The sequence below is a fragment of the Columba livia genome, chromosome 10, assembly GCF_036013475.1.
Source record: "Columba livia isolate bColLiv1 breed racing homer chromosome 10, bColLiv1.pat.W.v2, whole genome shotgun sequence".
NCBI lineage: Eukaryota > Metazoa > Chordata > Aves > Columbiformes > Columbidae > Columba > Columba livia.
The window spans coordinates 2,976,604-3,001,865 of NC_088611.1; the positions used below are offsets into that span (position 1 = coordinate 2,976,604).

The following is a 25,262-nucleotide window of genomic DNA, read 5'->3' on the forward strand; positions in this document are numbered from 1 at the left end:
AGACCAGGAGCAGAACACTCTACTACTAGTAGTATTTTTAAAAGGCTGCTAAAATATTGCAAATATTGAAAGTGGTAACAGTTCTGATTTTTTGTTGCTGTTGTTGTAAGCATATGAAATTATATTTCTATCGAGAATTAGACTTCATACTTTGTCAGAGAAAGCTGTCAAATCACATCCCTCTAGCATTTCGGACATGCTATTTCAGCAGCTCTAAAATGAGCAGGAAACCTCAGCTGCACCAGCCCGCTCACCTGATGGAATGAAGAGCGTCTGTCCTTGTTTCACTGTGCATTTGTAACATTTATCTACTTGGTCTGCAAAAAACATCTCGCTGTGGTTTGCTGCCGATTGCCAGCGTTCATAAAGAGAAATATTTGCAGAGGCTGGTTTGATGAGATAAAATATCTTTTCTCCCTGAATGAGAAAATATAAAATTAGCAACAAGCAGTCAAAGCAAATAATACTGGACTGGCACAGATACATGCACACACATAAATATTTTATCTAAATATATATATAAAAAACATTATGTATTTTAACAATATTTAAATAAAATTTACTCATCAGCTTCATACAGAGTGGCTGAAATAATCAAATCACTAGCTGGCCACGTGTGCTCCAATTTGTGGGACTGATGGTACAAATAGTTTAGAGCTCCAAAAGCAGGATGTAATCTCTTTCACGCCTTAGGTGACATATGTGCAGAAGGCACTAAACAAATATTAAAATCCTAACACAGCCAAAATAGACAGACACCTTCCACACCCTGAGCAGTTAAGGCTCTGCGTAAGACTTTACAATAGCAGGACTGTTGGGAAAAAAACCCCAAGACCTGAATTTTTGAGAGTTAGTCTTTGAGGACAGTCTTGGCATGTAAAACTGAGTTCTTTACTAGATATACCGCAAAGACGTGGCCCCTCACCTTCAGCACATGGTACCAGGCAGAAGCTCCCCCCGAGTCGATGTGGAAGTCGGTGTAGCTGTCCTTCACACAGATCAGGCAGTACTTGGTCACTTTGGGTTTCGCCAGAAGAGCATCGTCAGGCCAATAGTTTTCCACCCAGGACAACTTCTTAACTATATCTGGAGGCTCTACAAAACTGGACATCCTTTACGGAGAGAATGGAAAACAAAAATCAGCTCATTAAAAAAGAGCACAAGGACCCCGACACAACAAAAAGCGGTGCGTGACGCTGATACTTGCATGGCGATCTGAAGCAGCTCCTTACGTGGTAGTGGAACTGCTCCTCATTTGGAAAATTTGTGAAAACTGTTCACAGACAGAGACTAAAGGCTTTATAAACATGAGGACTTAGCAACGAGCCTTTAAGTTCTTTCAGTAGCAGTATCTATGGTCAAGTATACGCTGTTTGGATTTTTCTAGTCCCAACAGCGCTGTTATCACAGCCACTTTTCCAGCCCCCTTCAGAAGAGAAATGGGTGCACTCGTACATAAATGGTCTGGTAAATCTTCAAACAAGTTAAGCTTCACATTAAAAATCCTAACAACAATAACATTAATAATTAAGGACTAAATAAGTCTGGATCTGACTATGAGTATCACAGTGATCTTTTTATTTAGACTGACTACATCACATCAAAAGCTCAAAAGAAGGAAAAAGTCTAATGTGGCTGATAATGTGAATATATTTTAAATATAACATATATAATATTTATTTATACAATTTATACAAAGGAATATACATTGAGCATATGGTTATATTGTATATATTTATTTATATAATTTATATATTATGATTATCTTCAAGATATAATATGTACTATAAATCACAGGTAAGATGATGTAGTGGCATGATAAACAAGTATTAAAGGTGTTTCATCCCAGAATGTGCTAATTTTTATATTTCAATAGTCCAAAACTTGGATTAAAATTTGCAGAAGGTTCACTGTTGGGCGCTCAAAAATGTCATATCAGTAAGAATATCTGCACTTCAAACTAAAATGAAATTCTGACGTGTGTCATTTATGCTCACTGTCAAACATTGACAACAATAGCTCCATTTGAAATGGCAGGGAAGGATGGAGCAGTGCATTCAATTAAAGTGTCACTGTCTGTGTTAAGAAATAAAATATTTGCTAGTTAATGTCTAAATTAGCAGCGTATGAGTGACAGCTCCGGCAGCCCTTCGGAACAAAAGACCTCCTGTCATTCTGGGATAATGGCAGAAAGCTAAAAAAATCTCGGCTGAAGATACTGGTAATCTTTGAAGCCTCTAATTACTAGAGCAGCTTTCTGCAGAAATGGGTGTGCCCTACTGAAACACTAACTACAGGGCTAAAGGTAATGGCTTTTAAAAAATGAGCTTGTAAATCAGCTTCCTTTTTTAAGGCTACTTGAAGTCTTCTTGCTAACATGGAATGCTCCCCAAAACAACCATCCTTTATTTTTATGTTGGCATTCATCATCAGCTGTGTAGTGTTTGTATATAAAGGAATCTTTTCCTCCTCTGACGCTTCCCTTTGGGAAGTGCCGGTTACCCAGAAAAACTGCAAGAACCATGAAAATGATCTGCACAGTTGCACGAAGTTCAATACATTATAGATGCATCTGCTTACTTATGGAATAGCAGCACAGCTAAATAGAGCACAGAGCAATAACTTGAACTCTTAGTCATTTATATCAGGTAGTTATCCTGTGTATAAAACATATATAAACATGAGGAGAACAGTTAGGGTTCCTGTCACTGAGGGATCGCTACAGCTGAGCGGCACCATCGCACCCCATGGCTGCCCACCGCAAAGTTCTGAACTGCTGTCGTATGACTGCAGCTTAACTCACAAAAACACCAAAACTAAAACAGTACAGGATTACAAAATCAGAATTTCAGACTTACCCAAGGACATCCAGTGACACGTTATGCTACACCTAGGGCCACACCTCATCTATTGGCTCACTCCGCACTACTTTAAATGGAATATTTCACTAAGCAATATACGATGTGCTCAAACCAAGGATGCTCGCTGCTGTACAACACCTTTTAAAAAAGAATGATCCCAGGAGGTCACCAGATCACTGGTGAAGAAACCAGTTTTTGGCGTAGCGCTATTTGTATTTACTTTTGCTTTCTCTGAGAGACTGCACATAACGAGATGTAGACATGAACACATTGGGAATACATTTAACTTTCCATTTAGATGTGGCTTTACTCAGTATGACTGTAGATAAGGGTAGCAGCAAACAATCACTGAAGCTTAAAGAACATTTTTAAAATAAGCACCAAGGCCTCATATTTGTTCTGAAACTGTTTGTTTTATTTTCAGGGAATACTGTTTACCAGTATAATGATAACATCACCATGTTCTAAGATCACCTTAAATGGGAAGAAAGGCCATTGTTGCCTTATATCCATCAGGATTCCCATCTCACCAGAAGAATAACATAGAATATTAAAAAATAAGACCCCTTATGTCCATGTTCTCCCACATACAGTGTTATCACACTCCTGTGGTCATCTCTGTCCTCCTTTCTTTGGTCTTACTGGTATTTATCAAGCTGCATCTAAGTACCTAAGATCATATTAGGAACATATTATTCACTACCAGGACAAGGCAGAGAATTCACTCCTGGAGCATCATTATGTTCTACCACATAGTTGCACTGAATTAACTATACTTATACTACTGGAGTTAAAATAGAACTGAAAGGTATCAAAATACCCTGTTCTGATAAATGACTGCTAACAGCACATGAACGCTGGTGATATCCAGGCATGAATGACCACACAAATGCCGGCCCATTTGCTCCACTGTGTATCCTTCTTCTCACACAGCAATTAGCACTTTCACTCCCCTGCTTTGGCTGCACGTGGGTGATGCAGTGGAGAGTCACAGCTGCAAGAAGCTGCCACCCCAGGGTTAAAGCAGCAGTTCCTAAAGAGGAACCAGCGGAGCAGGTTCGGTCCCCCCAGCCGAACCCCCCGTGTGGCGGGCTGGACCCTCACCTCGTGTCCGAGAACTCCAGGTTGGTGACGTTGAGGACCCTCTTCCTGTTGGTACTGTAGTAGTAATCCACAAATTCCTTCAGCTTCATCTTGCAGTCTTTCTGTTTGGTGACATCGGTGACATCAACGCTCCTCTCTGGTCCTACAAATTAATTCAGAGAAAAAGAGATTGAAGGGCAGGCTGACTCGCCCTCTTTTTTGTGCTTGGGGGCACATCAACTTTTAGAGAAACATCACAACCTTTTGATTTTCTGATCGTCTCAGCCTTTGTATCTTCCCTGTTGTTTATGCACGTAAACACATATACAGATATCTACAAACAACATGTATATACATAAAACGTATAGGTACAAAATGGTGACATGATTATTTCTGTAGTTTTTATCTTTAAAGGATTAAGCCACTTTGAATATTTAATTTCATTATGTATTTTATTTGTGTGGTGGAAATTATATAAAAACACCTGTATATGCAGAGTAAGCCCTACCTACCACGCTGTAGAAGTCTTGTGATTGTAGACAGTGTCATACTATAGGGCACCTGTCAAACTGATTTTCCAAAATTTTAAGTTCTCTTATGTTCTATTTAAAATTATTGCTTACATATTTTATAATCAAGGAAGAGTTTTCCAGGAAAATTCCCATTTTTAAACATATTTCACGTGTGCCACAAAAAAATGTGACTTTTTGTTATTTCATGCAAAATTACACCTATCAAAAATCCATCCCCTCTGTATTAGAGTACCAAGTACTTACACGTTTCCTCTGACAGACCTTGTCAGATACAAACCTGCAGAGTTAACGCTAACAGTATTAGCCAATTAGTGGAATTTAACACAAGAGAACACATGGTGAAAGTCAGAGCTTTATAAAAAGTGCCCACGTCTAAGCACACTCTTATACTTTCTGAAAATAAAATAAAAAAGGCATCTCTCCAGTCTTCTTTCCTTCAGTTTTAATTGGCTTTATTTTCCTTTTCCCAGTGTTTCACTCATAGCTTTTTATCACATTAGAAAAGGAAACAAAAAAATCAATTTTTTACTTTTTCATGAAATGCCAGCACAGTAATGATGTGTTTGGCAGCCTCAATTGTGGTGTTTTGTCCTCTGTCACTTACTTTGGATTGTTTTCTAAAAGAAGTTCTAGGCCTGATGTAATAAACTACAGAACAGCGAGATAAATCCCTGCCTGGGAAATCAAGTGAACTAAGCCCATGGAGGTCAGACCCACATGTATTTGTTCCGTTCACTTTCAAATCTGGTGCCAGATACATACTGAGCAACCCATGCTCTTCCCTCCAGCTCTTCACAAACTGTTTTGTTGGTAGGGTGGATTATTTCAGCTAAAGGCTGAGAGAAAGCAGAAGGAGCACCTAGGTGAAATTCTGCTAAGTGTAGCAGATGGTCAAGGAAAATATGTTTCCTGTAGAAGCAGTGGGATGGAGAGAACAACAAAATCAGGGATCTTGAATTCTGCTCTATTCAGGGTTATCACACTTCACACACCACTGCATAAGCAATAGATACAGTCGAGAACACCCACGGCTGGTGACAGCACCCTCCAGTTTGGGGAGCAGTCAATGGCCTGGTGAGGAGCGTGCAGGAGGACTGGCAGTCTGCGTGAGGAGATAAGTGACCACGACACACACACAGACACATTGGAGCTGGAGCCCTGGCTCCAAAAGGACGATGCCTTGCCAGAAGGAGAGAGAATCGGACAGAAAGTGACCCAGAGGAAGGACGGAGCGACAGAGGCCAAGAGACAAGATCACAAGTGCTAAAGGGAGAAGGACGTGGAGACAAGTGACTTCAGAGCGCTTCCACGGCTCCCAGCCAAGGCAGGTCTTCCGAGGTGGGATGACGTGATGACTGGAAAGAAGATGCAGTACAATCCCCTGCGCACGGTGGAGACAGGAGGATGCCAACACGAATCCAAATGACCAGAAGCAATGAAAACAGCTCTCACTGACACCAGTGCTAAGAAACGGATTGCCTTTGCAGACTGGGAGTCTCAGTCTAGTATAATAATTCCTTCCATACAAAGCGAGATGGCAGAAATCAATTAAGGCCTGGCCTAAAGAAACAATTTCTTAATATTACTGTAACTGTTTCTTTTAATGCAGTGCTGCAGAGTACAGTGCAGTCTGGCTCAGGCTCACTGTAAGATCCACAAGTTGGTACAAGAAACAGGAGCATATTAATTGCTAATTACAAGCTACCACTACATAACAAGTATTGATGTCATCATAGCCCAAGACATGGTCAGCATTTTAGAATATATTTCACAATTTTTTATACCACAAAAAGAAATTTTTCTTAAAAAGCAGCTGAGTTCTAACCAGTACCATGCCACCTGCTTGCCAGATACCCACCAACGTAGTTTTCAACATCGCTGACGTAGAAGGTGGGTGCGGGTACAGACAAACCCAGGCCGTCCTTCTTTGGGACAAGGATGGGCTCTGAAAAGCCATTTTCTTCCAAATACTCTGTTGTTAGTTGGTTGCCTGGCACTTTCACGACTATATCTTCAGCACTGAAAAAGGAAACACAGGTTCAATGGTGAGGTGCTTCCACGCGGAGTCTGGCATCTTCTGCATTGCAATACTGAAAGGGAATGTTACGAATAAGCAAGTATAGGCAAAGTAGGTGCATAACACAAAAGCCAAAAAGCCATTTTTGCAAAGCACACAGGGCACAAGAAAATTGTCTGGAATCGATTCGCTCAAGCCTCAGGCACCAACTACTCAAAACTCCTAAAACAACAGCTTATGGAGAAAGACCATTTTCCTCAGCTATAGGGATCTGTTGAGTTACCAGTGTTAAAGAAATAAGTGTTTAATATTCCCCTATAAAGAAGGCAAGATTAAAACCACTACATAGTCTCAAATAAATTGTCCAGAAAATACTTCGTAAATAATTTTTAAGTGGTCAAATAAATTGTTCAGGAAATACTCTGCAAATTATTTTCAAGTCACTGGGAGGGCATCAAAAGCACTAAGGAAAGGGCAGCTTCATCAGAAGAGCAGCTATTTGCACTGACAACTCCCAAGGGAAATTCAAGTCAGATTTCCACCTCTTTTCGAGAGTAAAATGCTTTGAATTCAGGGTGAAAAGTGACTGTATATGAACAACCAGCAGTCCCAAAAGCACCGTGCTGCCATGTGTTTGTCACCTGGGCTCCAGAACCATCCGGCAGGCCGGGGCCATGGCTGCCGCTGGGGGGAATAGCAAAACTTTGAGTGTTCACCCAAAAAAGCACTCTCTCCCTGAGCGGGTAAGGCTAACACATGACTGCCCTCTCCTGCAGCAGTTCTGAACTACAGCTCACGGCTTCGTGCAGCACCAAAAACTGGCGGGAAAGGGGATGAGGCCACAAGTGCCGTCATGGCGGCCGCACCCTCCGGCCCTGCCACTTTTGCCACCCATGACACCCAACCTGTGGCAGAGCCCCCACAGCCTTTAATTAAGGGGTTGCCCCACAACCTTTGCTGTGGGGGGGTCCTGCTTTCAACCCACCACGTTGGGGTAACCCCTCGCCCTGGGCCTGCTGAGAAAGCCCCGTCAGGGTTTGAGCCCTCGGGAAAACAAGATAGCCAGATGTAAATAGGGATAAGCTGTAGAAGCCCAGTATATTTCCAGATCACCCCAGCCACAGTAAATCAGCAATGGCTAATCAGGAGCCAAATTTAATTAATAATTAAAAGCAGCATTCCTTATTTATGTGAGCACCAGTACTGTACACCAGCAATGTACAAAGAACGAGGCTGGAGATTTTAAGGAGCAAGAAGCAAACCGTGATTTAACACTAAACCCCTGCACTTACTTTACATCATCCATATACATATCTCACGTACTTGTTTAAGTCTGATTTGCTTCTATATGTGCCACAGAAATGTACACACAGTCGTAAAGAGAGATCAGTACCAGAGCAGCTAGTGACGGTGCTGCCAAAATGGAGACTCTGGCACCTAGACTGAAGTACCTGAACCATAAATTTAATTATAATTACTACTGCTATTACTACTCTAACGCTATTTTGGTATTAAATATTCTGAAGCGGTATGACATGAATTACAGTTTTTGCCTTTTTGCTCTTTTCGCTGTCCCTTTTGATCCAAGCCTCACCAAGGGACTAACTGTGGGTTATAATTTACTACCATGTGCTGTGAATCAGCAATGACGCTTCTGTCTTTAGACTCAGACCCCATTTTTCTGTTCATCACATTATAGTTGATGAGTGTTGGGTTTTGTTCTGTGAACATCTGCAGATTTCATTCCTTTTCTTCATAAGAGTTTTACTATTGGTACGACTGTAGATGTCAGAGGCCTGAATACTACAGGCACTCCTTTTGGCTACAGACCCTTCTTTCTCAGAAACTTTAATCTGGCAGCAATATTTTCTTATGTGCATATTTATGTGGGAAACAAAACAAAAAAAAAAAATGGAGGTCCGTTTTAATTCTTTTTTTACAATTTGGGAGTGACTCAGATATTGCATATGTGAGTGCAGCCTCAGAGGCCATTTGAGGTTACCAAAATCATTTTGCCTAGGCCTTAACCCTTTTTTAAGAAATTAGCTTTGCAACCTATGAAACTGCTTTACGTAAAATAAAATAAAATAAAAAAAGACAAAAATCTAAAAGGCTCAAATAAAAATAGCCAAGCAAGTGAAAATACTGAGTGCTGAGTGCAGTGAAACACATCTGTAAGTGCTGCAAAAACTTTGCAGAGGTATTCACAGCCTCTTCCTTAACCGGCCTAAGACCAGTATCTGAAATTAAATGTGAAATTAAATTCCCCATAAAAAGAAAGAAGTTTTGTGTTTACCAAGTACGCTTTACCAGTCTCCAAGGATCCTTCTAAAATAATTAGTCATTAATAATTAAGGATTTATTTGGCTAAGACCTTACATTAAAGAACCAGAAGAAAACCATCACTCTTACAAACAGCTGTGAACAGCCTAATAAAGTGTGGAACATCTCACCTAACAATTAGCACTATTCATTACCCCAAATAAGAGAGCCTTTGTCACTGCAGCAACTGAGGATGTCATTGTTCTTCTTTTCAAGATGGAGACAGACTTCAGCAAAACCATTCGCATTTTGGAGCTGGGCTCAATCAAAAGCAGATTTTAATATGGCTGCACAAATATAAAAAAGGGAAGAGCCTGGGATATCTACAATAAAACAGCACTCATTTAAACTTCATACTTTGTACTATATAACATTTTCAGCAAGGATCATCATCAGCTTCCCAGGGAACTGGCTATACATACGTGCTTTACCACCACAGCCCTGTCCACCTACCTTGGAAAAGTACGACTTCGAAGTTCCTTTATAAAGACTTGGCTCCCGTTCTGTACAGGTTTCACCTCTGTTGTCTGTCCAGTATCGTGTTTATGCCAATTTCGTTTCTTTTTCACTGAAAAATAATGAATTGCACAGTAGCTTATGTCAAGTAGAAGATAACTATTAAGACATTTGAAGGAAGGACAAATCATTTCATTTCTTACACGAGCAGAGAAGAGGGAACCCCCCACTATGCTGCACTGCAAATTTTAATATTGCTCTCAATTCACCATTAGACAATTATACTGTAGCCTGAAGATCTATTACACACTGAACAGTGTTCGCTTTGTAACATAAGGGCAACCAGACGGATAATTGCTGAGCTGCGCAGCTACCGCAGGCTTTATGCAAACACAGGCTCTGGACGTTTTGTACTTGCCAGACTACACACTTAATCCTTATCATAAAACCCTTAGGAAGCCACTTTTCTGCCACCTCAATATACAGTATAGATCTTTATGGATGTATTTATCATTAATTACTTTAGTCTAAAGGTCTGCCCCACAGTGGCAGATTTGACATCAGTTTTGACGGGCTTTGAATTATACCCTGCACACAGCAGCATGCAGAGAAAAGGAAAAAACAAATACACGAGGGCACCATAAGCGCCATTTTTAGAACTCCTCTTATACCTAGGCTTGGAAAGGTGAGCCAGGCCTAGGCCTTAAGTCAGTGGCAGCAGACTGAAGGCCCCACGACTGTGCTCCCAGCGGTGAGACACACAGGGAAGCTCATCATGAAAAAAGGGTCAGCTGGAATAAGCTCCAATAAGTCAGTCAAATGTCAATGTAGTTCTGCCTTGCCTCTTCGACAGCCAGATAACACAGAGCAAGAAAAACTGGTCCAGCTTTTTCTTCTAGTCAGCACTATCTCTCCCAGCGGTTCCTACTTCCATAGTCTGTCCGGACATGCTCATTTTCATAGCAAATTGTTTCGGTCCCAAGTGCATATTCATTCAATTTCAAGACTCTGTTAGCACAATTTTCATATGTCACAACTTTCTTTTATATTCCACGCTTGTTTTACACAATAAAACTCAGTATTTAACTCAAAATCACGATCTCTTATGCTTTTCTTACTGTTCGAAACAGCCAGGGAAGGAGCCAGAGCCCGCAGTAACCGTGCGCAGACGGCACTATTTCCTTGCTCTTTGCACATGCACATACAGAAACCCACGTAGTTTTTTATTAAGAAAGGAATCTGGAGGCCACATGACATGAGGTTCGGAAAATGCTAACTTTGTTTTCCCGACCAGAGCCCTGGATTAACTCAAGTAAAGACATCTCCCAAGGAATCCACCCCAGGTTTTGCACAAAGCATGTTGGTTTTATTAGTTCCATGCGGCTCTCCAGCCTAGCTGGATATATTCATTAAAGCTGCTAGTTCTTTATCTTAATGACTCTCAGGCTTAGTGTATTAATTCAGCGCTCCTGCTAACAAAGGAAACAAGCCCTACATGAATGCCAATCCTTCCTCCCCTTCCCAACGACGGCCTCCTCCCCCTCTCGGCTGATCCCAACCAACACTGGGACTCTTAGCGTGAGTCCTGGGGAAACAGGTGTCACTTGCCACGCTGCAAATTAAAGAGCTTATCATATTAGCATGTTCTTTTATTACACTTCAGATAGCACAGAGCATTGAGAAATAAAAGCGGCAAATCAGTGCTGAATTAAGAAATTCACTGCAACTCTTCAAGAAGCACCGGGGAGCTCTTTCCCTCGGCACCGAGCACCGGCCGGTGTCACCTCGCACACCGTCCACCTCCTCGTGTCATTCACCTCCCACCTCCATCCACCTCTCACACCCACCTCTCAGGCAGAGGCACCAAAGTCGCTCCCCAGGAGGTGCCGTCTCACAGGCCGGCTGCCGTAGTGCGTTATACTGCACCAAACAACCGACACTTGGCCCATTTTCAGCCATTCTGTCTTTACCACGAACAACACAGTAAGGATTAAAGGCCCATTAACATACGCAACAGCGTTGGCCAGAAAGGCGACTTTTTCTTAAATGACTACAGATTTCTTTTTCTGCAGAATTTTCTGATCGAATTTGACCTTTGGAAAACATAACCCGCTCCTTCTACAGAAAAAGGGAATATATTTTTGCGAAAACTGTATCTCAAGATGGATAATTCTAGACTTCAAATACACACTTATATTATTTCAAATGTATTCATGAAGAAGAGATACCTAGAAACACTTTGTTAGTTCTCTATTTATATTAAAGATTGTAACTAGTTAAAACTGCTTTCAGCCTGACTTTGGTTTGCTTGCATCTATGTAGCTTCACTGACTCCAAAGAATTCCTCCTCATTTTCACTGCTACAAGAGACAGCAATCACACTGAACATTCTAGATTGTGTTACGAAAATGAGTCAAGTCTGCCTAAACAAAGCATTCACATTTTATTTAAATGATGTCAGAAAATTTTGTATGAATGTATATAATTTTTCCCAACGAGGAGTCCCTACAAATGTCATTAAACCGAAATGGCTTAAAATGTCATATGACAGGAAACAATCTTCTGAAATAGTAGCCACTAAGCCACACTGGTAAAGTGGAAAAATGTAAGAAGAGGAAAATTATTTTTAAATTTGACATCTGGAAAACATATATTGCGGAATGTGTGCTCCAGAAAAACACGTATATTTTTAAATCCAGACGAGTTACAAAACGGACAATTGGTGTCTGTGTTTCCCTTTGCTAATCTTGCAATAATTAAATCCTACTAGTGAACCACTGGCTCTGGAACAACACTTAGTTGTTTAATACAAAACTGATACTGCTGGATAACTGGTTTAAATGTCTATTTTAACAGTTTGTGGACAAATGGAAGCAATCACCTCCCAGAAATCCCCGCGGAGCCCAGCGCGGCGCAGCAGGACGCCCCGACAGCATGAACGCATTAAGCCAAGCTGTTCCTGTCGCCTTCTAATCATTTTGGTTTGGGGTTTTATTTTAAACTCTCCCGGCCTATTGCGCTCCGCAAGGAGGGGCTGCAGGATCACAGCCTCGGTTTTCAACCTCATCCACCATTCTACGAGTTAATGGTGAAAATGGTTGTGCAGCTTAAGAACCTGTGATCTTGCACTGCACCAAAACTCAAGGTAAGGCTCTCAATAACTAACATTTAAATATTCCTGGAATTTTTACGCTCAACTGCTTTGATGCTGGGTCTTGTAGGTCATTCGACTTTCTGTAATGCGTTGGAAGGGAGGAAACACAGTCGCATTGCCGTACCGCAGAGTGATCTCATGTTCTGTATTCTGTCCTTGTCTGTATTCCTGCCACACCAACAACCCCAGACACCGGTAAGACCAGAAAGAAGCACTTTCTGCCGGGCTGCAGGATGCAGACTCAGGGAGGTACTGCCAAGTCGCGTTTTTATTTGAATAAAAAGAACTGGATAGCCAAAACCATTATTGAAACATCAGAAGACTTTTGTCTATTCAACTCTCTTCATCGTAACTGTTAGACTTGTAATATTTTGATCAAACCTGCCATTTCTTGAATTCTAAGATTATGCACCACCGTTTTTATAGAATTGATATTTAATTCCTGATTATAGACTTTTGCTGCTTCTGTCTGATTTTTTTCCCCTCACACTGAAACGTAGATGGCTTTCATCATTCATAATGCAAAGCAAAGTGGAAGAAATCAAAGCATCAGCCACATCTCAATGTCATACAAAACTCAAAGAGGCTAAAACTCCCGCGCCAGGTCTGCAGTCAGACCCCCCTTTTCAACACCACCCATTCAAATACCTAATTGTTCACTTTAAGATGATTTGCAGTTATTTGTTTGACCCATTTCCAGTGTGTTTGTCAGAAATCTTCCAACAAAACGTTAGAAAGGCTGACTCTTTTAAAGCAAAACATTTTGTGGGGACATGTTGATCTTGTTAAGTCTTTCAGAACCAGCCCCCCGAGAGGTTTTTTCCAGCTTGCCCAGTTTGTGGGTGCCCTGCTTGGGCCAAAGTTGCCTGCAGACCAGCTGGGAGACAGGAACAGCCGCAGGTCATTCAGGTTTCCAGTTCACACTTGATTTTGAAAAAGTCACAGAAGAAAAATGATTCCAATTTTTGTTCGCAAAACGAACATTTCAGATCCCTCCCCTTTCCGCAGAATTCTTTAAAACTTTAACTCTTCAAGCAGTGCAGAAATAATTGCTTGTTTTTAAAATTACTGAATTTCAACATGACAGATGTCAGTTTGCAGCCATCCCTTCTGTCTCACTGAAAAGGGAACACAAACAGGGGAGAGGAGCACAGTGCTCTTCCCCTGTGTGCTGCTGCAAGGTTGCAAAGCAGTCAGAACCTCCACATCATTGCTGCTTATTTACAAGAAATGGCTTTTAAGTAAAGCTTTTAATTTTTTACAGCCATTTGTTTATTTTCTTTTTTCCCCCCATTGTATAAAAGAAAGAATTTGTGAATTAATCTGACCAAAACAAACACATCCTACAGTTCTTTCCCAGACAAAAGTCCCACTGAGATCAACTGTCACTTTTACTCAGGAGAACTTTTCCTGTGAAAGAACTGCAAGAATTGGCACCCTCAGTACATCCTACAATTTTGCCTGCCGCTGAAATCACTACAGTTTTATATCCAGGCCAAGCATAACATACTGGTTCTTACTCTTCTCATTCAAAGGCAAAACCCACCATCTAGTTTCCAAAACTCACTGCATTAGAACTAGCTGTCTTTGTAGGATACTTCTATACTTATAACCCACAGTACTAAGTGTCTTCACAATTCTTAATTCCGTGCGTTGTTTCTATTGCTGAGACTGGGATGGAATTTTTAACACACGAGATATTTAGGTGTGCCTTTTTGTAGGAACGAAATAAAGCAGCTTCTTTTGTTTAAGCAGACAGAATCTGCTTTGTATCTGAGGACCAGCGGTGCAGGTATACTTACAAGTAGACTTTCCGTGGGTTTTCTCACAATTTGGACAATGGTAGATGTCGATATCTGGTGCCTCATCTTCTTCAACACCCACACAGCTGGAACACATGAAGGTAAGATATTAGCTTGAGTCCGCCTCCCAACATGCAAGCATGCAATTAATAATGAAAAAACCCAAACTCCAATGAGCTGTGCATTTGCTAGGCAGCTATGCTGGCTGCTAACAGCTATATCAAAACACAGCTTAGGTGCTTTTCACACTGGTACAGTCAGACTGGATTTTTTGCAGCCTGCATTCCTGATGTGATGCTAAAAAAGGTATTATTATTCAGAGGCCCAATACACTGTGAACCTCCATTAAATGTGGCAAAGGGTTCCAAAGGTTTTTTTTAATTATTATTTTTTTCCTAGAGATACCATTTTGTATCTACATAGAGTTCTCCAAGCACCATCCCGCATAAACCTAATTAACAAAACACATCTTCTTTACCAAGCATGTATGGACAGCTGCTAGGTACCAGAGCAATCTTGGCAAGGTACACCATATGCAAAACTTCTATAGGTTCCACCTCCAGTACAATATACAAAGATAAGGAGGAAAAAGAGGACGTATAGCTCACAGCACTTCTGGCTGCCAAGAAGACGGGTTGTATCCTGGCAGCTGCTGAGAACACCCACCGAGGTTATTGGGGATGGCACCACATAAGTAAGGATGCGGGGCAGCCTGTGGGCATGCCGGGGAACGCGATCCAGCGGCAGAACACGGCACCGCGGCAAAACACAACTGAGCTGCTTAGGAATGAAGTGCCTGAGATAAGAAGTTGCTGCGCAGTCGAAGCATCGAGCAATCGAACTCCAGAACAGCACTGCTCCTGCCGCCAGAGGAAAATCAAACAGGGTTCTGCTCCTGCTCGCTCGCTCGGAGGCGGCCCAGGCTGCGGGGCGGGTTCGAGCACAGAAATGAGAGTTTCAGGTGGGTGCTGCGATACAGCCTCGTGCCGCGGCTCCAGCAGAGCTCGGCTGGGCAAGGGGATCCGCGAGAGGCAACAACGGCAGCTCCACCGCAACCACCTGCGCAAACAAGGCCAGATCACACCGCGATAAGAACACTCAGGGAGTTTCTCTGCTCTGCAGCCTGAAATGCCTCCTCACAGAATCACAGAACATTAGGAGCTGGAAGCGACCTCGGAGGATCATCCAGTCCAATCCCCCCGCCGGAGCAGGAACACCTCGGCGTTCTCCAGTTAGCAGAAAACACCAAAACATATCTCCTCTGCCTGAAAAAGGGTCTGGGCACGTGTTGTGGCAATGCCATCTCCATGGTGGGGGAGCGTTCAGCCTCCTTGCACCCCACCAGCCCTGCAAAGCGGCGATTAGAGCAGGAACACAAATTCAGAGTTTTTAGCTGCTGGTTCTGACCACGGGAAGCAGAGAGGAGGATGTTTGCTGCTCTCCCACAGGCAACAGGCTGGGTCAGTCCATCAAGTGACTGACAGAATCTCTCAAACCATTTTTACTGTGTTCGAGCTCTTTAAGACAATAAAAGTCTCCTAGATTACAAAAAAGTTAAGTAACTAGAGATAGCTGTGTAGGTTGGACACAGCGGTAATTACTACATGCGATGGTTCAGATGCAGGAGGGTCCTGTATGCTGTGCCTTATGAGGAAAGGCTGAGGGAGCTGGGGCTCTGGAGCTGGACAAGAGGAGACTGAGGGGGGACTCATTCCTGGGGATCAATATGGAAAGGGGGAGTGTCAGGAGGATGGAGCCAGGCTCTTCTCAGTGACAACCAGTGACAGGACAAGGGGCAATGGGTGCAAACTGGAACACAGGAGGTTCCACTGAAATTTGAGAAGAAACTTGTTCCTGGTGAGGGTGGCAGAGCCTGGCCCAGGCTGCCCAGGGGGGTTGTGGAGTCTCCTTCTGTGCAGACATTCCAACCCGCCTGGACACCTTCCTGTGTAACCTCATCTGGGTGTTCCTGCTCCATGGGGGGATTGCACTGCATGAGCTTTCCAGGGCCCTTCCAGTCCCTGACATTCTGTGATTCCGTGTATATGTGCACACGGTGTACATGAGCACACACGGTATATGTGAGCACACATGTGCATGCTTGGGGCAGGAGGACTGTTAAAATACACTCTGACCCTCTCTGTTGATAAAGGGGGGTTTGGAACCACTTCTGAATCCCAGGCACACAGGGACACGTCACCGCACGCGTCAGAATTGCAAACCACACATCTACTTGCTTTTAGAAAAATGCACCAACAAACCCCGCACTGAGACTGCAACCACACCGGGAAAAGCCAAACTAGCTAAGATAGGGAAACAACTCTTTTTTTTATAGCCATCCGAAATGTTTTGTCAAAATAAGATTCTGCCAGAAACCTTAGTGGATATTCTCAATATTTTCATCCTGTTGCAGCCGCCAGTTTGTGGATGGGCCCCAGCTCCCTCCAAACCAAAGTACATGGTGAGAGAAGCTCTGCAACCAAAGCCAGAGAAACGCTCGTTTTTGTGAGTTCAGCCTCAGAACAGGTTGGTAAACAGGACATAAGTTCTGAATCATGTAAAAGCAACTACAGATTTGGCTGTTGTTTTTCTTAGGGTTTTTTTTTTTTTGGCTTGTTTGTTTTTTAAATTAAATAGCTACTTGAAAATACATAAAATAACTTGGTCTCCCTGGGCAGACAGCATGGAGAACTGAAGAGTAGGTTTGCAGACAGGAAAAATCATCACAGCGATCCAGTCCTCAGAGTCAAATACGTACAGGCAGCAAAATACCAGATTAAGCAGCCAAAAATTTAAACAAACCCCAGCAGATTAGAGGAAGCGTAAGAGAATGGCGAGGATTCCTCTACACATAAAGCTGCATCAACTGCTTATGCCACTGGATTCAGTTTGTTAAGCTTAGTAAAGGTATGGATTAGGCTCTACACTAGGGCTTGAAAAGTCTATATTTAGCTAAACTAAGGAGATGAGACCCTTGGGTGCTGCATGGATTGCTATGGGAGGAGGTACAGAAAGCTGCTGCGCTGGGCGAAGGCTTCAGTGTGGTGGGATCTATTGTTCTGAGAGCAAGTAAAAATATTTAACTAGAACAAAATGGAAAAGTAAAAATATCTGACCTCAAACGCAAACGGTCCTCTAAAAGATGCAGTCAGCTTTTCCAGCTACAACATGGCTTTTGAAATAAGGTTTGGCCATTTACAGCTACTCGTAAGCAGAAGCTGCTGTCCTCACCGTCTGTGGAACTGCGAGCACAGACTACCCAAGAGCTCAGCCTCCTGAAATGCCTCAGGTCTTTGACCAAAATCTGACCCAGTTCCAGTCTGTGCCCCTTTTCTCAATGCAAACAGTCAGGTATTTCCACCAGCAGAACTGTTTGGAGGTTTCCATGTCAACACAGGCATACCAAACTGAATTTCCATAGTTCAAGACAGCCCGACAGAGACAACAAGAGCACTCCTGCCAGAAGAGGAACGAGCATTTCTTGCTGACTGTATTGGTTTTACAGGGCAAGGTTTCAGTAGCCGGGGCCACCAGCCCCGCAGCCCTGACCTGCCCTTGGGCTGGTGTCCGGAGCATTTACACCTGTGAGAACCAGAGGCTGGCAGAACGCAGCAGAGTCCTGAAGCAGTCTCCTGCCTAATTTACAAGCATACTTTTTCTCAGGTTGGTTAATTAACAATAGAATAGAATCAAAGCATTTCTCCAGCTGAAGAAAATCAAGTCATCTATAGCAGCTGAACAGTGCTGTCCTTCCCCTCACCCCCCAAATTCAAGCACAAACGGTGCTTTGTGTTTTGCTTCTATTATTTTTTTTCATGAGAACACTCCACTTCGATCCCTCCGGTTTCTTTTTTCAGACGCATTTGCCTGAGAGAAACACAAACACACAAAAAAGGCTGGAGCCAAGCGCTGGACCCCCCGCACGGATGAAAGGGGCTGAGCGGATCACAGGCTGCGCCAGGGAACAGCCCAGCGACCGTCCCGCGTTCAGCTGTCAATACAAGCCCAGGATGCGCTGCCATCGGTGCAGAAGAACTGGAAAAAGGTCTCAGTAGCACTGTTGTGTGATTATTGAGATCCGCCACTGAGATAAAACCGGACAGAAGAGGCTGAGCAGAGGAACCGACAGGCAGGGTGGGCAGGGAGCAGTGGGCCGGGCAGCAGGAGGCTGAGCTGGAAGCAGCCTCAACAACACCAGGAGCAGATTTATTTGCTTCATTTGTACCAGCACCCCAAGAATCCATTTCACAAAACCCACAGACACCCCACAACAGTCTGCTGACATTCCAGCAAGATCCCACTCCACTGTGAGAACTCATAAGTCAAGCGGTGCAGCGTTTAGGTCTGTGCAAGAGATGGTTAAACACCTCCTGTTCCACAGCGAGGACACAGGCAATTTCATGTTTGGAGGTGTGCACAGGTATAAAGCAGATGTCCTCGGACCAGGTACTCAGGGATGTCCCTCACTGTCTCTGAATTCTCTCCAGCTGCTGCTTTTTAAGTATGTGATAAGACATTTGACCAAACAGGTTCATCTTGAGGAAAGCATCAGGTTCACAAAGCAAAAGGAGAAAACTTTCACTTGGTGAAGGATAACAAAACAAGGAAAGAAAACTCTCCCCAGATGTCCTGCAAGGCCTCACACTCACTGTCCCATCGGTGTTAATGCATGAGAGGCTGCAGCCGCCATGGGCCAGCTGGGAACCGAGGATGCAGCTGCTGCAGGGGCGAGGATGCAGTATGCTGGGGATGCAGGACACCGGGGATGCAGGATGCCAGGGATGCAGGGCGCTGGGGATGGAGGACACTGGGGATGGAGGACACTGGGGATGCAGGACGCTGGGGATGCAGGATGCTCGGGATGCAGGATGCTGGGGATGCAGGATGCTGGGGATGCAGGATGCCGGGGATGCAGGACACCGGGGATGCTGGACACTGAGGATGCTGGACACTGAGGATGCAGGACGCCAGGGATGCAGGACACCGGGGATGCAGGACACCGGGGATGCTGGACACCGAGGATGCAGGACACCGGGGATGCAGGACACCGGGGATGCAGGACGCCGGGGATGCAGGACGCCGGGGATGCAGGACGCCGGGGATGCAGGACGCCGGGGATGCAGGACGCCGGGGATGCAGGACACTGGGGATGCAGGATGCCAGGGATGCAGGACGCCGGGGATGCAGGACGCCGGGGATGCAGGACACCGGGGACGCAGGACGCCGGGGACGCAGGACGCCGGGGATGCAGGACGCCGGGGATGCAGGACACCGGGGATGCAGGACACTGGGGATGCTGGATGCCAGGGATGCAGGACACCGGGGATGCAGGACACTGGGGATGCAGGACACTGGGGATGCAGGACACCGGGGATGCAGGACACCGGGGATGCAGGACACTGGGGATGCTGGATGCCAGGGATGCAGGACACTGGGGATGCAGGATGCCAGGGATGCAGGATGCCGGGGATGAAGGACACCGGGGATGCAGGACACCGGGGATGCAGGATGCCGGGGATGCAGGATGCCAGGGATGCAGGACACCGGGGATGCAGGACACTGGGGATGCAGGACACTGGGGATGCAGGACACTGGGGATGCAGGATGCCAGGGATGCAGGACACCAGAGCACTCACCACTCCACCATCATGCTCAACCTCTGGAACACTTATTCCACCTTTTTGCCAAAAAGCAGTCACGATGGTGTAAGAGATTAATTCTTGTGCATGCAATAATATCTCGTTGGAATTATTTGAAATAACTTAATGGTTGATTTTTAAATGGTTATTTAGGTGATTCAACTCAGGTTGAGGCAGTATAAAACTAATTTGATAATGAGATGAAAGTGAAACATTATTACTGATGATTTGAATTTTACCAAAACTGTTACAGGCAAAATTTTTTTTAAAAGCAAAGCCTTCGATATTCCAGGTGATTAAGCTGATATATCACACCTTTTATGGTGAGTTAAATGAAAATTAACTCAAATAGGAGCATTTGCTGACAGAGGCTACAAATTACATTTTTATTAGAAACTCTGCCCTTTGCCACTTTAAAACTAAACTGCTTCTGTGCTCACAATGAAGAGATGTTCAGATTTCTGTATGCTGACAAATTCAATGACAATTTTGGTATGGAGGCAACAATAATCAAAGGTATGCACATCTGAACTGGTTTTATAGTTTGAATGTTTACGAGGACCTTAGTTTGTCGTCTTCAGTGAGATGACATTTTAAGCAATTTTAGGACAAAAGTTAATCCATGTAGTATAAATTGTATTAAAACCGTGTGATCTCCATTATCAACCCAAAGACAAGTACGGAAAAATAACCCCCCCAAAAAAGAAAAACAACCTAACTAAAGGCAACTGGTTGGGAAAGAAAATCAAATATAGTAATACATAAATAAAGCGGGAGGAAAAATAAAAATCTTAACTTCTGAAAACAATCCGAAGCCACACGTTTTCCCGTTCCTGAGCAGCACGGTTCAAAGGCAGCACGGAGCACCCCGCCTTCACTCCCACCGCGCCCCCGAAATACAGCTCTCGGTTTCTGGGGCAAGGAGGAGCCCACCTTTCCCTACCCTGTTATCTACAGAGAAGGTCAGCACGGTTACAACTTTTTGCAGACGAGGAATTTGTGGCGAGCGGGTTGGAGGGGTTTGCTCAGGTCACCAGCACAGCCCAACACGTGGCACCAGTCAGCGGTTCCTGCCGCATCCACGGCCAAATGCATCGCTCAGAATTTGTAACTAGAAAATACATCACTGCGCTACTTGTTCTATTCTGTGTATTTACCATAAAATCCGTTTTCAGCATTTACGACTGGAGGCTGCTGGAGGCTTGAGCAATTTTAACACTGGTAAAAAATAACACTTTAACTCTTATTTCGCACAATCAAATCTATGCTTCTGCTTCTCTCCCCGAATCAGCCCAAATCGGAAAGGAGGTTGTAGCATGGAGGGTGTTGGGCTCTGCTCCCCAGGAACAAGCGCCAGGAGCAGAGGAAACGGCCTCAAGTTGCGCCAGGGGAGGTTGAGGTTGGATGTGGGGAACAATTTCTTCCCCAAAGGGCTGTGGGGCATTGGAACAGGCTGCCCAGGGCAGTGCTGGAGTCACCAGCCCTGGAGGGTCGGACAGACATGGAGATGAGGTTCTCAGGGACATGGGGTAGTGCCAAGGGTGGGGTAACTGTTGAACTTGATCTTGAGGGTCTTTTCCAACCAAAATGATTCCATGAAATCCAAATAACTTCTATTACCAGCCACAAATCTGGGATACCAAGATTACACACAGTCTGGGGAAGCGGTGATGGATTTTCCAGCCCTTTCTCCTCTCTCAGGGCACACGGCTGTGCGGACAGACCCGTCCCAGCTGCTGCTACGGCAAGCGGCCGCTCGACCCCAGCGCTTCAGGATTAAGCATCAAAGCCCTGCGTGGGGCAGCCATCACACTGCGCAAGAGATATGCACGGCATTTTTATACACAATTAAGGTCATAACTAGTAATTAACTTGAGCTTATCCCCATTCCCTAACAACTGGTATGATTTCTTGATGTGTCATTTATCATGCATTGCACAATAATGCTCTTCCTGAACAACAAGGTGTTGCTTGTAAGGACAATACCCATCCACTTTCAGAAGCCTCCACCACCTGAAAAAAACTGTAAGTACTGCAGGAAAATCAGGACTTCCCAGCAGGAGAGACTCACACTTCAGACTTCAATGCCGAGCTGACGTTAAGTGACAGCAGTTTCTTGTTTCCACATAACAGCACCCAGAAACGCAACCGCCAACACTGTGGACACAAGCGACACCAAGAAAAGACAAAAAAGGGAAAGAAAGCAGGTGTTCAAGAGCAGCGAAACAAGCTGTTCCTTGGACTGGGTCTCGTGCTGTTTTTCTGGTGGCAGTTGCAGGATGAACTCTGACCGTGGCTCTTCCACCTGCGCTCGCCAGTGTCTAAGGAGCAGACAAGCCTTTTCCTAAGCACAGGGATTAGCCATGTATTTTCACAAAACATACAGGAATCTTTGAGACCTCAAGCCTGCTGTCAGACGCGATTAACGCTAAACAGTGAGTTCAAAAGTCATTTGGGAAAGCAGAATGACGCATGTCTGTGTCGCTTCAGGAGAGGACCCAAGAACGAACAACAGCCGGAGAAAATCCACACGCGCTGGTATGGGCTCACGTGCAAGTGTCCAACGTGCTGGACTTGTTGAATTAGGGCCTAAATGAGCGCTAACCTTGGCTATAATGGACAGCTGGTATTTCATGTCACCTTATGCTCACCCTCGGCGCAATAGCAACACAAATGCAGAGGGAAAGGCCTCCCCTTCCCCTCAGGAGCACGACAGCTTCAGCAACACACAAACACAAAGGCGAGGAAAATCTGCGCTATTCATCGGCTTGTAATGACCGTCCTCAACCTCAGTTAATTACGCAACCCTGTGACTGCACTTCTCCACCTGTAAGGCAGCAATGCAAACACCCGACAGCCTCCAAGGCGGCTGTAGGATCGTTAACAAACATTTGCTCGGTGCTTTGAAGGCGACAATCCCTGTGCAAGTACTGGGTTGTGCTGCCTACATGCAAAGCTTTTGCTTTAGAGGTTTGTCTCTGCTGCGTGTAAATTCTCCTGTGGGAATCCAGTACGACACGTTTTCCTTGTGGCATCAGCCTTTCCCGGTCTTCACAGCTCACGCATTTTCATGGGTACCATTTTAAACCAAAATTTACATTCGAGTTGCCACAATTCTGGGCTTAACGCTGGGACTTTTTCAGAGCAAATGTAGCGTGTATTTGAAACATGAAGAATAAGCCGCTTCCAGCTGAGAAAAATCTCGAAGGGGCTTCTTTTCTGTTCTACACAATTGTGACCCCGTTCCTGCAATCTGAAGAGGAGAAGGTGCAGGCGCTGTAGCCAGCAGAGACAGACCCTTGGGATTTCATACCAAGGGATGCTAAAAGCCCACATCCCAACTCCAATGAGGAAAGGGCATGAATGGGACCACTGCTGGAATCAGGGAGGACGGCAAGTGATGCTCTCCTTAATCTTCACATCTGCGTCTCCTTTGATGGGAAAAGCCTGTTGTCTCAGGGGCACAGGGTGAGACACATCAGCATTTCTACCTTCTTTGTTATTTGGGAATTCCTTGGGGCATGAGAATGTTGTCCACTCTTGTTGATGTTTGCAACTGTACTGGAATTAATTGCTTGTTTATAAAGTAGTTGCCTTTTCCTTCTAGAAAGAGGAATGGAGTAAATTGGTTTGTTACAGGCTGGTTGAGAAATGCCACCGGGCTGGAGTTACACCAAGGAGCTGCTCTCTGCTCCTTCATCCCTGCGCTTCACCCAGTTGTACAAGTTTTGCTGTCTCAGATAAACTTTGCAATTTGGTTGACTGAACCACATTTTGCAATATTTTTTCCAAACTTGTTTGCAGTTGTGGTACGCAGCAGAGAATTAGCCCTTTGGGAGAAAGCATGAATTACTTGACCTCTATAAAACTATTTGTAAAAGTTAGTGAAAGCAGGACCTCCCTGAAAAACAAATGTTACAGCCAACTAAGGCAGCTGCAGAATAGGTTTTTAATTGTAAATAGCTGAGGGACTTCACTGATGTTACTGGGCAGTGCAGGTGTTTGATGAAGAGATGATAACCTGCCCTATTTCTGGTGTGAACACCCTATCTCTGCAGTATATAGTTGTTCAAATGTATGGTCCACCTACATTATAATCACAGAGCCACACTGGCCAAGGGCTTAATACGAATGTCAAACCTCAGTGACGGGGAATGATGGGCTGCTTGGGACAGGAGCTTGCTGCTCTTGCTGAAAGGGACAACCCGCACCGAGCCCTCCAAAAATCACAGGCAGAGCTTTAAAAACACGGACTGAACATTTTTCAGAAGGTGCAGCCCAAATTGCAAGGAAAGCTAAAATAAAAGTAAGCATAGAAACAAAATGCAGACGTTGAGAACCTAAACTACGTTCAGAGAATTACAGATTTTATGTAATCAACAATATCCAGATTGTTCGAGCCTGAGTCATAACACAAGTTTAAAAACACCAGAAACAAATCATTTTTAGCAACTGAGGCTATTATTGTAGGATCTATTTCCCTAAGGCATAATAGTTTTGTCTCTATTACATTGAACACTATTAATGATAATCCGTCCTCAGCTGCTATTTTTGTGAGCAAGTTAGTTGTTGTGGAAAGAGACATCCTGTTTTTTGAAGGTGTTATAGCTGAACTCCCCAGTGATCTCTGTAATCTCAACACATCACAAAGGAAATAAAGTTTAGATCACTCTGCAAAGAGTTACTACTTTTATTTGCTTGCATTGCTTTTATTCACAGGCATAAAATGCTAAACTACTCCAGCGGCTTAGATGCATCAAGCCCATTTTCAGCCTCTAGCTACATTCAGAATACCACAAGGAAGATTCTTCTAAATTGATGGTCAAAAGATGAGTCCTTAAAACTCACTGCAGACAGAGAGCGAGCAGCTCCGTGAGCCACCCCAGCACGACTCCCCAGCCCTCGCTCCTGACCCCAGTCAGGCTCAGCAGAGCCAAGTTCCTCACACAGCAGCACAGCTTTGGCTGCATTTTTCTTTCCTCCCAGTGCGCAGTTGTATTTCAACTCTGAACCAGGTTCTGGATGCTGTTCTGGTCTTTCTGGGCTGCTCTTGGGGCACAAAGGATTGAAAAATTGCCCTCATTGCTCAGCTGGGAATTTCTCCAGCACAGGGTGTCACAGAACCAGCCTGCACTACCTGATTTTATATCAGGTAACAAATAATACACCAAACACAAGATAATATAATTTTCCTTTCTTAAAAACTTAGAGTTCTCCCAATTGCAGTCATGCAGAGAATCATGATCTTCACATATTTAACATACAGGAAGAGGACTGGAGTCCCAGTGAGCTGTTACAAAAACATCTCTTTATCTCTTTTAGTATCATGTTTAGATAATGTAATTATTTAAAACTGGTTTTCCAACCTTTGCTGGTCTGTGGAGTCCTATAGGTT

General features: G+C 44.1%; 1 protein-coding gene across 3 annotated transcripts in view; it reads right to left on the reverse strand.

Annotated features, from left to right (window-relative positions):
* PHF2 (PHD finger protein 2) overlaps window positions 1-25,262 on the reverse strand; it is an 85,530-nt gene that overhangs the window by 29,753 nt on the left and 30,515 nt on the right. For all 3 annotated transcript variants that reach the window (XM_065074928.1, XM_065074930.1, XM_065074929.1), the window contains exons 2-7: window positions 14,229-14,314; window positions 9,270-9,384; window positions 6,336-6,496; window positions 3,966-4,107; window positions 926-1,112; window positions 255-417 (exon numbers count right to left, since the gene is read on the reverse strand). In XM_065074928.1, coding sequence (XP_064931000.1) covers window positions 255-417; window positions 926-1,112; window positions 3,966-4,107; window positions 6,336-6,496; window positions 9,270-9,384; window positions 14,229-14,314 — 854 coding nt within the window. The remainder of the gene's footprint in view (window positions 1-254; window positions 418-925; window positions 1,113-3,965; window positions 4,108-6,335; window positions 6,497-9,269; window positions 9,385-14,228; window positions 14,315-25,262) is intronic.